The sequence below is a fragment of the Amia ocellicauda genome, chromosome 6 (assembly GCF_036373705.1).
Source record: "Amia ocellicauda isolate fAmiCal2 chromosome 6, fAmiCal2.hap1, whole genome shotgun sequence".
Lineage (NCBI taxonomy): Eukaryota > Metazoa > Chordata > Actinopteri > Amiiformes > Amiidae > Amia > Amia ocellicauda.
Window position 1 is genome coordinate 16162534 of NC_089855.1, and position 16764 is coordinate 16179297.

General features: G+C 37.0%; 2 protein-coding genes across 2 annotated transcripts in view; both read left to right on the top strand.

Annotated features, from left to right (window-relative positions):
- Window positions 1–10790, top strand: part of LOC136751835 (cilia- and flagella-associated protein 47-like) — a 40403-nt gene extending 29613 nt beyond the window's left edge. The window contains exons 27-32 of the mRNA XM_066707594.1: window positions 215–315; window positions 3592–3738; window positions 4263–4482; window positions 6535–6753; window positions 9938–10019; window positions 10641–10790. Coding sequence (XP_066563691.1) covers window positions 215–315; window positions 3592–3738; window positions 4263–4482; window positions 6535–6753; window positions 9938–10019; window positions 10641–10790 — 919 coding nt within the window. The remainder of the gene's footprint in view (window positions 1–214; window positions 316–3591; window positions 3739–4262; window positions 4483–6534; window positions 6754–9937; window positions 10020–10640) is intronic.
- Window positions 10791–11322: 532 nt separating this feature from the next.
- Window positions 11323–16764, top strand: part of LOC136751836 (cilia- and flagella-associated protein 47-like) — a 149050-nt gene continuing 143608 nt past the window's right edge. The window contains exons 1-2 of the mRNA XM_066707595.1: window positions 11323–11523; window positions 16057–16154. Of these exons, the coding sequence (XP_066563692.1) occupies window positions 11487–11523; window positions 16057–16154 (135 nt within the window). The 5' untranslated portion in view covers window positions 11323–11486. The remainder of the gene's footprint in view (window positions 11524–16056; window positions 16155–16764) is intronic.

Consider the following 16764-nt stretch of genomic DNA (forward strand, 5'->3'; position numbering starts at 1 on the left):
TTTATGGCTTTGAAAAATCTGTTGCAGATGTAAAACCATGTTATGAGATTAGTTCATCTGCTTCTTGATTTCTTCTGGTGCTGAGCGACTATTTATAGACATTTCAAAATTCAATATCTTTGATTTTACTTAATATCAGATTAACCTCAGACTGCCACATGTTCCTCTCACATGGCACTGAAGGACAATGTTTCGTATCTTTATTGACGTTTAGGTTCAATCTTCAAGTAGCAGCCACGGCAGACAACTGTCTCCTCACCGCCTACCCTTACCTGGCTCTGCATCGCGCTGACCAGCACATTGTCCTGAGGAGCGGTAGGTTACGTTAACAGCAATACTGGTGTTGTATTCTCAATTATATACTTCTAATAAAAGTAACAATTAATCCTTACTACAGATCCATCTCTCCATAAACTCTTCCACATGCAACATATAGTTTTATAACATTTATAACATTCATAACTCTTCATGAAATTCTTATAATTCACGTTTCAGTTGATCACATTTTTGCAGATGACAACTTTAAATAAAATAATTATTATTATCATTATTTGTTAATATATGTGCTTCTGTGTATAATAGTATTTATTTATGTTAATACATGACTTCAGATTCTCACGGAGCATTGATACAAATAACAGAAATGCAGCTAGATATGGTTGATCCACTTAAATGGTTAATGAGTGCCTAAATACTTGATGAATACTGGTTAGCCCTCCTCAAAAGCTAAATGATTAAGTGCTGCAGCTCTAGGCAGCATTCATTATTATGTCTTTAAATAATTTAATGTGCAAGATTGATTTTTGAACATTTGTTTTGAATATTTGAAAGTTAAGAGTTTAATTAGCAGATGACCATAGTTCGTAGGAAAACACTTTAAGGATGCCAGACAGTGTAGAAAACTACAAAATACTAAGTAGGTATTCAAAATTCTCAAGTTAACATCATGGACCGCAAACTCAATCAAGGCACTCCGGTCACACGTGGAAATTAGTAAGGAGCCACTTCTACCACGGTATGCAATTCAAGCTGACTGCCTGGGTTCCTTCAAGAGAAGGTTGAAAGGAAGTCTGGGATAAATGGTCTGCCAACAACCATTTAGACAAGATAGCCCTCCCAGGTGTTCATTTAAATAGGCTTAATGAAATACTCTAAGGTGAATCAAATTGATTAGTATAGATTCATGTTTCTATTCTGTGTAGTCTTCTATGTAATGTATTGAAAAAATAATAATAATGTGAATAAAGGGCATACGGTAGAAGAGTTGCATTTGGTTGGAAAACATTAATAAAATGACAGGGTTGAACTGAACAGGTAGGCAGTGCATCTGTGGTGGCTTTTTTTGTGTGCCAACTCCAATTCTAATTGCAGGACCGATCTCTAACAGCAAAGGGGGATTTAATCCTCTAGTTAATAATGGCTGTGTCATTTTCTTGGCTGGGCTCTGGGGGATTGCGCATCACAGTGCAACATTCAGATCTTCTTTCAAACAAGCTGTCCTCCAGCTGTTTAACACCGCTTGAAACAGATATGGGATTATGAGATGTAATGAAGTGCTAAATCATGATTTCTCTTGTAGTCTGATGACAGTCTGGTTTCAGCACTTCCCTTGAATCGTCTTCCCTTCTGGTTTCAGCAGTAAGACACATTTGTGATCCAAAAAATCTGCAGTGCCGGAGACCTACATATGTACAGTACTATGCAAAAAAGTTTTAGGCAGGTGTGAAAAAAATGCTGTAAAGTAAGAATGCTTTCAAAAATAGACATGTTAATACATTATATTTATCAATGAACTAAATGCAAAGTGAGTGAACAGAAGAAAAATCTAAATCAAATCCATATTTGATGTGACCACCCTTTGCCTTCAAAACAGCATCAGTTCTTCTAGGTACACTTGCACAAAGCCAGGGATTTTGTAGTCATATAGTCAGGTGTTTGATTAAACAATTATACCAAACAGATGCTAATGATCATCAATTCAGTATGTAGGTTGAAACACAATCATTAACTGAAACAGAAACAGCTGTGTAGGAGGAATAAAACTGGGTGAGGAACAGCTAACAAGTTGAGGTTGCTGAAGACAGTTTACTGTCAAAAGTCACACCATGGCAAGACTGAGCACAACAACAAGACACAAGGTAGTTATACTGCATCAGCAAGGTCTCTCCCAAGCAGAAAGTTCAAAGCAGACAGGGGTTTCCAAAATTGCTGTCCAAGCTCTTTTGAAGAAACACAAAGAAACGGGCAACATTGAGGACCGTAGATGCAGTGGTCGGCTAAGGAAACTTACTGCAGCAGATGAAAGACACATCATGCTTACTTCCCTTCACAATCGGAAGATGTCCAGCAGTGCCATCAGCCCAAAACAGTGGGACCCTGGTACACCCATCTATTGTCCGGAGTAGTCTGGTCAGAAGTGGCCTTCATGGAAGACTTGCAGCCCAAAAGCCATACCTTCTAAGTAGCAACAAGGCCAAGCGACTCAACTATGCATGAAAACACAGGAACTGGGGTGCAGAAAAATGGCAGCAGATGCTCTGGACCGATGAGTCAAAATTTGGGCTGGAGAGCGGTACACGAATGAGTGTCTGCAGGCAACAGTGAAGCATGGTGGAGGTTCCTTGCAAGTTTGGGGCTGCATTTCTACAAATGGAGTTGGGGATTTGGTCAAAATGAATGGTCTCCTCAATGCTGAGAAGTACAGGCAGATACTTATCCATCACACAATACCATCAGGGAGGCATCTGATTGGCCCCAAATTTATTCTGCAGCATGACAGCGACCCCAAACATACAGCGACAGTCATTAAGAACTATCTTCAGAGCAAAGAAGAACAAGGAGTCCTGGAAGTGATGGTGTGGCTCCACAGAGCCCTGATCTCAACATCATCGAGTCTGTCTGGGATTACATGAAGAGAGAGAAGAAACTGAGGCTGCCTAAATCCACAGAAGAACTGTGGTTAGTTCTCCAAGATGTGTGGACCAACCTACCAGCCGAGTCCCTTCAAAAACTTGCAAGTGCAAGTGTACCTAGAAGAATTGATGCTGTTTTGAAGGCAAAGGGTGGTCACACTAAATATGGATTTGATGTAAATTTGTCTTCTGTTCACTCACTTTGCATTTTGTTAATTGATAAATATAATCTGTTAACATGTCTATTTTTGAAAACATTCTTACTTTACAGCATTTTTTCACACCTGCCTAAAACTTTTGCACAGTACTGTACATATGAAACCCCTCACCAATTGCTTTATGTGCAGAAAGACATAGGCAGTTAGGCAGTTTTAGGACCAGGGTCTTTGGAGAGGCACCAGGCTGTAGAATAGGCACTTAAGACCCTCTAGCTATACATTACAACTGCCTAATGCCCATCCCACGGTGACTTGTTGCAGTAGAATTAGCTGTACACATCAGACTACGATAATTTCTGTTGTTTTCTATAATAACACTGAGGACCCCAGCCCTAGCCAACACCACATTGTGGAGCTATGCCCAATCCACCACTCATCCTGTCTCAGTTCACCCAGTAGAAACACAAACCCCAACACTAATGGCAAACCAATAATAATTTTAAATCTGTTATCTTTCACAGCACATTTGAATGGAGACAATGGTAAATTCCATAATGCCGGAGAAGCCATTCTGCATCCATGTTACTCTCCTGGCTCCCTTTCTCGCAGTACTTCCTCCAGCTCCACATTTTGTGTCACGAGTTCGACTGGTGAGGAATCGCTTTCTGGTGAGGTTTTGGTTTACTTGGAAACAAGTCTCTCTTGAGCAATGGCTCTCTTGACAAATAGCTTGCTGTCTGTTAATTGTAAAATGTTTTAGGTATTTTCTGCTTGCAAATAATTGTTTTGAATGATATATATGTTTATTATCTCATGGGGTGAAAAATTCCAATTCATTTAAACATTTCAAAGATTTTGGCCTTCTGTCCACCATCTCATTCCACTGAGAAGAATAATTGTTCCAAGCAACTTATAACTTGGGAGTACAGAACTTTAAAATGGCACTTAAATGTAATGTTAAATGTGCTGGAAATGTAATATTATGAAGCACCTTCTGCTAAATGATTAGGATACCCAAATAATAGTCTAGCCATTGCCAGATTTTATCTCCTATCTGTTTCACTTTCTAACATTTAAACCTCCTTTTATAACACTATACTGCTGTTCTTTATATATTTTTATGTGCTCGAAAAAAGAAAAAAAAAAAGCATGAAACTGGATATATTAAATACAGAATGTATTTTGCTTTTAGACACAGTGGATGGCAATACAACTAGTAATGGAAAAAAGAAGAAGGAGGAAGCTGACCCCACTGTTAGGATGACCATGCTGGGGATTCCCACCTTTCCCACAGCGGACTCTGAGCTGGGATACTTCTATCAGACTGTTACGAAGGCTGTGCAGAAATGGTTCAGTTTGTTTGGTTGGCCAAAAGGTCCTCACCCCATTACCATCCCACAGACTCTGAGAAGGTAAATGTGTACAATACAATACAATAGCAAACAGTTTCAGCCTTCATCTCCTGGATTTATCAAGAGCCAGAACTTCTACTTGCTGAACCAACCCTAGACTTAGCATTATGTCTAGAAAAACAATGTATAGTTGTTAATTGTTAAGAAGACCTTGATGATACAATGGCTAAATAATCTTTTAGTCTTTCTGTGGAGATGACAGCCCCCTGAGAAAGCTGGGCACACTGCTGAACTCATTCATCATACATTAGTGTCGCCTATTCTTGCGATCCAATGGCTATCATCTTTATTAATATTAATAGTAGAGGATTAAAACTCGACATCTAGTAATTTCATCCACATTTGAAAGACTGTTAATTCTAAAATCAATAATTTAACCTGCTAAAATGCATCATATATATATATATATATATATATATAGTGTGTGTGTGCATATATATATATATATATATATAATGTATAAAAACCACAGGGATGTTCAGCAAATACACAGCATATATGTAAGAATAATAGCTAGTGTGTGTTTTTACCACTGCTGTATTTTTTAAAATCTCTTTTTACATTAGGAAGTTCTGTGCTGTATTTGCTGAACATCCCCATGAGATTTCTTCCTGTAAATGGCATGCCTAATGTGCTGTTTCTGAAGTGGTGGAAATTTAAAATTGATAGAAAATTGCATGCTTAATACATTTGCTTTTTGAAGGCTTTGTAGTTCTTTTTAAACTTGTATTTTGCAATTAAATATAACTTATTTTAACGAATGCTTTACATTTCTGTAAAAATGATGTTTGACTCAGATTTACTCTTATCAGAGAAATGTGTTCTCTGTAAGTTAAAAAGTAGGACAAAGCCAACACTAACAAAACCAATAGAGAAATAATAAAAAAAACAGATTTTCTCAGAATAGTTGCAGCATCCCATTTCCACATATGCGTTGCATTAAACAGAAATTGTTCTTCCATTAACATAATACATTAATTTCAGTTCCAGAAGACAATGCATTCATTACTGTATATTGCATACAGTGAGGGAAAAAAGTATTTGATCCCCTGCTGATTTTGTACGTTTGCCCACTGACAAAGAAATGATCAGTCTATAATTTTAATGGTAGGTGTATTTTAACAGTGAGAGACAGAATAACAACAAAAAAATCCAGAAAAACGCATTTCAAAAAAGTTATACATTGATTTGCATGTTAATGAGGGAAAAAAGTATTTGATCCCCTATCAATCAGCAAGATTTCTGGCTCCCAGGTGTCTTTTATACAGGTAACGAGCTGAGACTCTCTTAAAGGGAGTGCTCCTAATCTCAGCTCATTACCTGTATAAAAGACACCTGTCCACAGAAGCAATCAATCAATCAGATTCCAAACTCTCCACCATGGCCAAAACCAAAGAGATGTACTTTGTCAAATACTTATTTCCCTCATTAACATGCAAATCAATTTATAACTTTTTTTAAATGCGTTTTTCTGTATTTTTTTGCTGTTATTCTGTCTCTCACAGTTAAAATACACCTACCATTAAAATTATAGACTGATCATTTCTTCAAACGTACAAAATCAGCAGGGGATCAAATACTTTTTTCCCTCACTGTATATGTTGACTGTACTTGTTTTGTATTACTCCCTGCTCTTTAAAATACAAAATACAAGTTTGGTTGTAGCCCATGCTCAGAGCTAAAAACTTTACAGTGCACTATATAATACTTAACAAATTACTCTTATGAATACTTATGAAAACACCAGGGACACAGGTTGCTCAGTGCTGAACTAGTATTTTATCACCTTTTGCAGCTAAATGTCTTTATTGTGTTTAGGATTATAAAGAACTGTATCAATAGACCATATCCGGATACATCCAAAAGCAGGAGTTTATTCTCACCAGGAAAAACTTTTCAAAATGAAGTAGTCCTCATTCATCCAATTTTGTATACCTGTCACTCTGATAGAGTACACGAGAGTATATCTCTGGCTCTGCAGAGATGTGTGTGAGTTCAGCCCTTGCCCAATTTTCAAGAGGCTCAAATAATTTTGTCTCCCCTTCTCTGCAGTTCTGTATGTAAAGTTCAGACATCAGGCTCAGCAGTATACAGAAAGACTTCCCACCAGATCAACCATGGGAAGGCCACATTCACCATCTATGACATGCTGCTGCACCTCAGTGGACAGATGTTGCCCGGGATCAATACAAGCCAATCGCTACCCTGCGACCTCACGAAGAGAGTTCTGCAGCTTCACGGGCAGCATTCCACTCTGCTCGCCTTTCTCAGGTCAGTGTTACATGTTACATGTTATAGCACCACTCTTTTTGTTTAGCCTTATGAATACATATCTGCAGAGTTGGCTTGTGTAAAAGTTAAATACCCCAAAATGTAAATATATTACTCCTGCTGGAACTTTGCGTGCTGATTTCAACCCCATTCCATCCTGGTGTATTTGTGGAGTTTGCTGCTGCTGTTAAATCAGTAACATTGGTAGAAATAATAAGCGAGCAAAACCAATGTCTTTGCTTAATTGACACAACTTAGAGAGCAAATGCTGCTGGTCTGAAATAACAGCGTTGGCCCATGTGTCCCCACATATTGACCAACTGTGACTGCTTAATTTCTCTAAAAGGTACATTATCACTATTCATTGTAATGAAATCATGCCCCTATAATGCAAACATGTAATTAATTCACTCAGCTGTTAATTCTGTGTGAAGATGACTTGTTAAAAAAGGAGGTGACGTAAGTAATTGAAGAAGCGAAGCCCCTAAGATATCATGTATGTTTTTACTCAAACTGCATTCTTATCTTAAGATGTAGCATGAACAAAGACAAATAAAACAATTGAGCCAGACATATATTTTTAATACTTAACTGTAAGCCTATATTTTTAATGAAATGCCACCCCTGTGCCAACAATCATAGCTGTACTCTGGGCATTCTGCCACAACATCAGGAATGTACCACCATCTATTTTTGTATCATGCTTATCAACATACTCTTTCATTCTGTCTTGTCAACTTGATCCCACATTTGCATGGGATTTCAGCTTTACTCAGTGTTCGAATTGGTTAGAGCTTATGGGGGGGTCCCCTGGGGTCTGCTTGTCTATCACCTTTGTGACCACTTATCTAACCTTTGCTAGACCTAGCTGAACAAACATGCAGAGACATCACAGCTGTGTTTCTTATGCAATACAGTGTAATTTTACATTACCTGAATGTTTGACAGTAATTATATATTTTTTTAATTTGTTTTTAATGTTCCTAGATCTCTGATAAAATAAGGAAGATATGGTTTAGGTGACAATAACAAAAAACAAGTTGGTAAAACATTTCTTTGAAGAGCGCAAACAGGCGACATGCAAATAGGCTGTCTAAGCATTCTTTTCTCTTCAGTCATAATGAGGAGAAATTAATAACTTGAATAATTTCATTTAAATGACGAAGTTTGCTCCATGTAACCGAGTTTTTCAGAGTAACGTTAGCATAGCTACCTACAATTGTCTGATAGATACAATACAAACTAGCTGCTGTTCAGCATGAAGGTGAAAAATTCGATATAGTAACTAAAGTTTAAACAATCCTAAATCAGAGAAGAAATTTTATGTTTACACTTACTTTAGCTGGTGAAAACTCCACTGTGTCAGTCGCTGCTGTAAACTGATTCACAAAACTGCGAGTTCGCACATGCGCGCGGGTCCATGACGGGGACGAATTGACGTCACTGAAGAAAAAAAATCAAATCTGGAATACTGATGAAAATTAGAAGAAGCCGACAAAGTCGTCTTGTGTCAGGGGATTTATTTAGACAAAAAATATTTGTTTTATTCAATTCAAGTTTTTCTCTCTTATGGGGGGTCTCTTACCTCTTATGGGGGGTCCTGGACCCTCAATTCGAACACTGGCTTTACTTTTTTCTAATTTAAATCTTTCCAGTTGTTAGTGATTATGGTATTTTAGGCTTATATTGAAAACAAAATGCTTCACCCGATAAAGCAAGACCTCACGTGTCTTCAGCTGCTGGTCAAATACGTCATCAAACAATGTGGACGTTTCTGACCAGTGTATTAGTTGATTGTCTTTGCTTTCAACCCTCGGCTTTCAGACATGACAAGAGTACACTCTTACCCTTTTAGTGACCCATCTTGTAGATTTCTTTTTAAAATAACTGTCACGTTGAACATTGACCCGCAACTAGCAGGGTGCTTTCTTCTCCTGGAATACCACGCTGTATTCCTCCTGGAATAGAACAGTATTTACACCCTGTAGATATAGTGTGTGCGTCTTTTGGATTGTTTTGCCATTTGATCCGATTCCTCTTGTCAAACTGTGTGCATTCAATGAACAACACTGGACTGAAAGCACAAAAACAATTTACAGGAAGATGACTACATTTTATACTTAACATACTTAACTTATATTTAACTTAACTTAAGCTCTGCCAGTTTGAAGGCACAGAAGAGTACCAGAACCTGTACCTGTTTCATACCCATTGCATTCACTGTTTATCTATCCAGGCAGTAGAGGGCTGAGAACACTTATGTCTGTTCATGGCCAAACATTCCAGGGGGGCCCATTAAAAAAGCAGCTTATGCTCGATAGGATGTTTGGAAAGTATAATCTGTCATTCTGTTTACCGTTGCTGAGGTACCTCTAAATAATTCCACTGCCAAAATGGCATCATGGCTGTGCCGGTTACACATAATTCACACAATCACTTGTGAAGTCTACATTTTCTATGGGTGACCTCACAACGAACTCTGGATCACATTTCAAACACAGTCATCTTCATCATCCTTGTTTGCAAACTCCCTGGAAGTTAGTTTTCTCCACCAACCTAATGTGATCAGCAAAGTCAAGTGAGGAAGAAAATGGTGTCTGAAGGACGAGAAATCATCCCTGAAGCCACCAGACACCGTGCCGTGTACAATTGGTCCCTGTAGGAAATGAGTGCAGTAATAAATCCACACAACACAAACTTGGCTGCTTTCAGAACCAGAGAAGTGCTGCCCAGTGACTGTGTGTCACGTCTCACAGCATATTGGCCAACTGATATATTGCAGAGATGTATTTCCAAAGTCACGCCCTTGTTTCCCTTCCGCAATTAAGTGTGGAAGACAGGTTTGTATAATAAATGCAGATATTTATCTAATCTTCCTTAAAGAATAATTAGATTATCCTTATTCACCCCAGAACACCCTCAGCAATGTATTATAGCAATGATTTATGGCACCAGGGAATCCAGCTGAACTGTGTGAAAGGCTTTTTTTGAAAGGAGATGATGAATAAAAATGTGTTGCCAAAGAAGTGTATTGTTGTTTTTGTCTTTAACTGGACTAGTAGAATTCAAATGTGATGTGTACATTGAAAGTATTGGTATTCAGGACACGTGCTGTGTAGGAAGTCCTTTCATAAATCTGTTTGCAGTTGTCTGATCACTGTTTCTGGTCTTTTGTAATACTTAGAGCACAAGGGTCCTGCCTCTCCTATGTCAGACCAGAATTTCTTCTTGAACCAGATGAGTTTAAGCATTGGAGTGAACTACAGGTAAATACTCCCTGCCCCCCCCCTACCTTAGAATAATATGTACAAAGTGTATCTGGATTGCATTTATTTAATTTATTGTTTTATCTTACAGTGTTTAGGTTGAGCAAAGATAGTTTTCAATTTGTGGCTCTCATCAGTCCCTGAAGCGGCATTTTTAATGGGATTTAAACTAATACATTTCACATCACTCTTGCCCCAGGCACAACCAATCACATATGCCCTCAGATACACAAACTATCATAAATAGCATGCAACAAGCTCCCTCTTCTCTGCGTCAGTAGCTCGCATCACAATAGAGACCATGTGGGGGCATTCCGATGGTCGGTCCCTCAGCCAACCGGGTAGGCCAGATAAACTCCTTCACTACCATCTTCCACCTGCTTCTATAGGTCGTCTGAACTTCTGAGAGCAGAGTTTGTAAATCATACAAACCCATTTTAATATGTTTTACTTTATATAATGCAATTCCAGGTTGTTAAAGACTTAAGTGCAGTTACTACAATACTATTTAAACTGTTATATCAATATAATTCTTCCCTCTTTCAAGGAGGTAGTTTGTGTTTAGTTTTTTGTCCTTTATGGGTTCTTTATGACAAAGGCTGTTCTGTCTCTTTTCTTCAGGCTCAGTTAGCAGAACTGCCGGAGAATAAAGAGAGTGGCTGGGAGAGGTCCCAGGCTGCCAATCTGGCTGGACTAGACAACAATTCATTTGAGTCTCTTAGCAAACAAGCTTGGACAGATGTACTACTTCAGATTTACAAGGCAAGATGAATTAGCATCAACTGTTGTTAAAACATGCAGCATCCACAGAAGTACCAAAAATTTCCTCCCACAGCTCGTTTTCTAAAGAGTAAGGCATGTCCTCAGGCTGTAGACCCATATTTGAAGCTAATGATATATATCCTGAGATTTAAACATTGTTGATATTATTTTATATCCCCTTTGTCACTGTATGTTTAATCACCATCACAGCATTTCACATCTGTGTAGTATTTTGTTTTTAGAAAGCATCTTCTACCCTCCCAAGGGCTACATAGCAGCTTAGTTTAATAATTTTAAAGATTAAGTTAAAATGATGACTGCAGGGATATTTAATGACTGATGTAAGCTGGTGCAACAAAAATGGTACAGTATTATTAACACTTTCCTTCTTGCTTTGAGTGCCATGACCTTGTGAAAAATCTTTTTTATGATTACCACTCATTAATCATCAAATCCCATCATCACAGTTATATGTATTTACATGTGTTCTTTATTGCACTGTCTATCTTGTAAATAATGTATTTATTTTGTATTTTTTTCAAGGTGCTGGTGCTTTCTCGTGTTTTGAAAAGCAACTCTGGTAGTCTTTATGACCTTGATAGTGTCGAACACATTCCAAGAATCAATCCTGATCCTTTATCCAGCAACATTTATTCAACATCTGAAAGAAGGCTTCTCACCTGGCTGAACTTTCACTATGAAAAAATGAGATCTGTAGTGTGGAGTCATTGTGTTAGGAAAGGTACAGTATTTACACCATCTTCTCCTTACAAAATTAATTGCAGTGAGGATCATGTATCATTTCTTCATGTTCTGCTTGAAATTATACAAAATGTGTGATTTGTGAAGGTTAGGGGGGACATTTCCACACCTATTATTTTATATTAACTTTAACCTTATTTTAATATAAAATCTAGATAAATGAGTGAAAGTAATGCTCTCTAAGTAACTTTCACTATAACCCATTGTATGAGGTCAGTAGGTTACCTGGCCAAATTTGAGACCAAGCAACAGACTGAAACCCAAGCCTTACCAACACCAAACTTTCAAGATGGATCCATACAAATTCATACACAATTTAACCCTGTCCTGGACCTAAATGTAACCCTACTTGAATTGCATAAACCGATTTTAATATATACTGTAAATGCAGATGTTACTTACTCCCTTAGTGATTAATATTCTGGCTGGCACAAGAAGGAAAGAAAACTTTTTCATCCACTTAAGACCTTGAATGTAATGTATTTATTTATTTTTAATTCTTCTTCTTAACAACGACATCAAGGCTTTTCATTCCGAGGAGGGCTTTTAAGCTCTACATTTGGAAGTAAATAATACATTATTAATCTTTACTTTAATGTGAACCAACCAACCAAACAAGAACAAAATTGTCCCCCTGGATGGGAAGATGCCTCTGTCATGAAAGAGCATGGTTCAACACAAGTAATTCTGCTGGAAACGGCAACAGCAAGGATTCATAATTGCACATTTCTGAAATGTAATGATCTTAAGCCGTGGAGTAGTTTTATCTTTGCACTACTTTTAAAGTTTTGCTGCAATGTTCCTTTTCCTTAATTTAGATGGTCTTTCTTTCCCACTGTGAATGATTCTCCACAGGTTCTTGTTTTCTTTCTTTTTGGAAACCCATTGCACTTGAAATCCTGATTAACTATATTGATTTTGTTCACAAAACACTGTGCAGTCTCAACATCTAATGGCATGGTGTCAAAGGCTGGCCAAGGAGCAATCATTCTCTTAATTCATATCTCATGCCTCTTGATACACTGTGATCACAGGGTGGTTTCAGCCCCCTAAGATAAATGAAAAAACACTTAACTATGTCATCTAAAATCTCATTTTGTTGTAATTTACTCTGACTAGATCAGTTTTTAGGTAATGGAGTCGTTTTTGAAAGCCTCAGTGCTTAGCTGAGGACAAGCTCAAAAGTGATGACTTTTGAATATGTTTCCCCCTACAGGTACAACATAAATTGAGTCACTAAACAGTTTAATAATTCTTTAACAATATAGAAGTAAGGTTTGGATCATCTGAGACTAAATTGGCTCAAATAGATTGGTAGAATTAGCAATATTGGGTAAAACATATTACATAAAAATAATTTAATTGTAGATACACTTACCACCATATTGCAATAAATGTGTTGAAGTACTTCTGAATTAATCAGTGTTAGAATGTGATTTGCATATTTATGCAAAGAGAGCAGAGCCCCTGCCACAAGAGCAGGGGACATGCTGGGCTTCATTTTTCTTTCAGTATCCCGCAGGGATGCATTGTTTCTGAGAAAAAATGCCCCTTTCAGGAAGCTGCTGAGCAAAACAAATTCCAAAAACAAAAAAACCCACTCAAGTTAACATCCAGTAATAAGTAATAAGTGAAAGCTAACAGGCAAACCTAATACTTGCCACGTAAAACTATAGTTTTGGGAGGCAATCAATTCTACCTAGGAGTTTCCTGAGATGTGTGAAGGACTGGATTTTGCAGAAGGATGCAGAATTGCAAGTGTAATTCAATTCTGTTTGATCTAATGTGAATTTTAATCATCATCAGCGATCATGCGCAACAGCCTCTTATCAAGTTTTCAGATGAAAAACGCTATGTTTTGTGTACTGTATGATATACCAACATTTGCCTCCCATCTGTCTGTAAAAAGTAAATGTTGTTTGTTTGATTCCCATGAGTGATTCACACTGAAGAACATCCAAATGCTCACTGAAACATTCTTACATTTTTGGCTTGATACTCCATATTGAGTACTATATACATGGTGCAAAGCTGGATAGTGTAATATAAATGTAAACTTAGAAGAGCAGGTCTGTTTACTTGATTAATTGCAAATGGAATTTAACAAGATAATGTATCCTCTTGTTATTGGATTTCTACAATAAGGAGGGTGAAAACACAGCTTAGTCCCAGTAAAGTACAAATTAGCATGCCACATCATTGATTGAACAGGAAGGAGATGAAACCACTGATTTTTGTAGTAGACTAGTAGACAGTGAAAGTTGATAATCTTGAAGGGAACATAGAGAATTGTGTTTTTGTTCTCAAAAATAAGTTTTTCCCCACCCTCAGCCTCTAATTGAAATACAAACCACCTTATTGGTTCGAGACCAGTCTGTTCATTTTCTATTTTATGATGAAGGTAAATTTTTAATCTTGTTAATGTAGAATGAGACATTTAACCAAAAATTAAAGGTTGTGGTTCTGATATGCATTTGCTTTCTACAGTAAAATCCAGATTCATTGCAGGATTAAACGGATTAAAACACGAACAAGGTTAATGATTTTAGAAGAGGTTGACGGTACGTGACATTAGTGTAAGATGGGCTTTAAGTGCTGAAGTGCTTTGGGAATGATAGCGGCACTGCTAATGATGTCTCACAGGCTTTCATTGTGGAACAGATGAAGGATGTATAACTCAATAAAAGCACAAAGTTAAAAAATATATAATAATAAAGAGACAGCTGCTGAATATAATCAAGTCTGTCCTGCTTATTTAATGATCAGAATTATTTTTTTAGGAAGAAGTATATGCTTACAGAATTTATAAGTATAATCTATAAAACATGAATACTCTATAAGAATTACATTTGTTCCACGTGTCAACTTCAGGACATCTTAAGTCAAAATATTAGCATTTTACCAAACAAAACTCCCTATTTGCTTTGAATTGTACTTTTACGATATGGCTGAAATTGTAATGTGAAGTGTTCAGTGCCCTTAAGTCCACGTGGTATGGTACAGCATGATTGCAAAATCATTTGATACAGCTTCACAGGGGGAAATGATAGCCTGGCCAGAAAGTCATGGCTTTGTGAGGTAGCATACACATGGTATTTACACTGCTCAAGATAAAGCCAAAGCACATCTTTCAGGCTGCATTATACTGTTGTGTCCAATACTCTACAATGTTAAATTATGTTAGCATCATAGCTTACCCAGTATAAGTTATGCAAAATTAATTAAATCTTCAATAATACATTACATTACTAATCAAAACTGCAAAGCAACACATTCCCTGAAAAGCGTAGACAAAACATAGACTTTGTAAATACAGCCATTGTTGCTGCAGTTGTACCTGGGGTCAAATCCCCTTTCCACCTCCTATTCCCTTTTTAATTTATTATATTTTCTTTTATGAGAGACTTTGTTAAACAAACATACAAGCAACCTGTCAACAGCATTCTATTACAGATTTCACGTCTTCCAGGAAAAGTGTGCACGCGTTTGCTCAATAAATCCCATATCATAATAGGAATTTGAAGTAAAACGGTTGAAGAAGAAATGCAAACTGGAATTGGAATAATTATTTGATTTTTAAAAGGACTTGGAAAGGGAATGGATGTGACCCCAGTCATAGTTGCTGTTGAATATAAATGATCAGACAGAGCACATAAACTAGCGAATTAAGTCTGAAAAACAAAACAGAGGTGTATCAGTAATTAAATCAGCAACCAAGTAAACAAACACATGTGTTTAAATTAAACACAGAACCTCAAAATGTTTTCTTTTAGATATTCAGCTTCACAGTCCTAGAGATCTAGTTAAACATATTCCACAGGGGACTAGCTTGGCTGTTAGATGTCTCATGTCCACCCCCACTTTATCAAAGGCTTTGCTTTTCTTGGAAGTGTGGAAATAGAGAGAGAAAAAATGAACATGGTTTTCTTTATGGTTGCCACACAGATAAAGACTAATTTCAGAATTGAGAGTGAGATACAAATGGGATCAGAAGGAAACATGCATCAGAGTTAATGCTCTTGAAAGAATATGTCAAACTGACAAATAAAAAATATGTTCTTCACATCCTTAAAATTAACTATGAATCCAGCTATTAAAGAAGGACAAGGGCAGCAGTTTATATACACTCAGATTTCCTTTCCTGGCATATCTTTAAAACATTTAGTAATTTTACTTATTATAATGACTTCTCATTTAATTGACCTACACCATCTACATGCAAGGCTGGTGTATTTGAGCTGGCTTCATATGTTAATCCTGTCAAGAAGAGTACATGTGCAGCAACAGGAACAAAAAAAGAATGATACTTCTTAACAGCTCCTTTTGTACCGATCTGTCTTATTCTTTAATCTTTTTATATGTTATATAAAGTTTATATAAACTTTGTCATTATTCTGTCAATATGTTGTAACTGGTCATTGCTAAGAAATACATACCACAGCTGAAAAAGAACTGAGTAGAACTGAGAAGAGTGGGATATACAGCTAACTAAAGCATCTTGTCTTATAAACAGGTGATTTACCCTCTGCAAGATGGATAGTGAACTTTGACCTTGACCTTGTTGATGGTCTTGTCCTGGCTGCAGTGCTGGCTGCATATTGCCCATTTCTGGTTTGTATTTTACCTTTCATTTAATTTCGCCTTCCCTGGTACCAAAAGTTGTATGTGAAAAAATATCAGACTTTAAATATTTACTGTGGAGATGCCTATTCCTGAAATCTTGGCCTCAATCATCAAGCCTCTCTGAGGAGTACTAACAAACAAATGTAGTCTTTGCTCAGACGTGGTTATCATTAAGAGAGATATTTCACCATGTTTCAGAAAACATTACTTTTCAGATTTTATTACATTTTGTCGACAAAATTGCAGTTATTTTGTTATTTCTATTGGAACAATGCAACCATCATTCTCCTTGACAAGAAAGGAGACAAAGACGATCTGAACTATAGGCCCATTAGGACTGTTGGCCCCCTTTTTGAAAGAAAATCTACCCTTTTGCTTGGGAAAAAAAGTGTTTGATCAATGCATAGCACAAGTGCTCACTTGTGGCTCTGAAATCTGGTCAATAAATGCAAAAATGTTACAGAAACTGTAGACGACACAAAGAAAGGAAAAACAGAGAGAAAAAATGAATGGTTCTGAGAACAGACAAATATATGTGATATCATGTTCAAATGGTAATGGGCTGGACACACTGCAAAAGAGATCAAAGATGTACAAA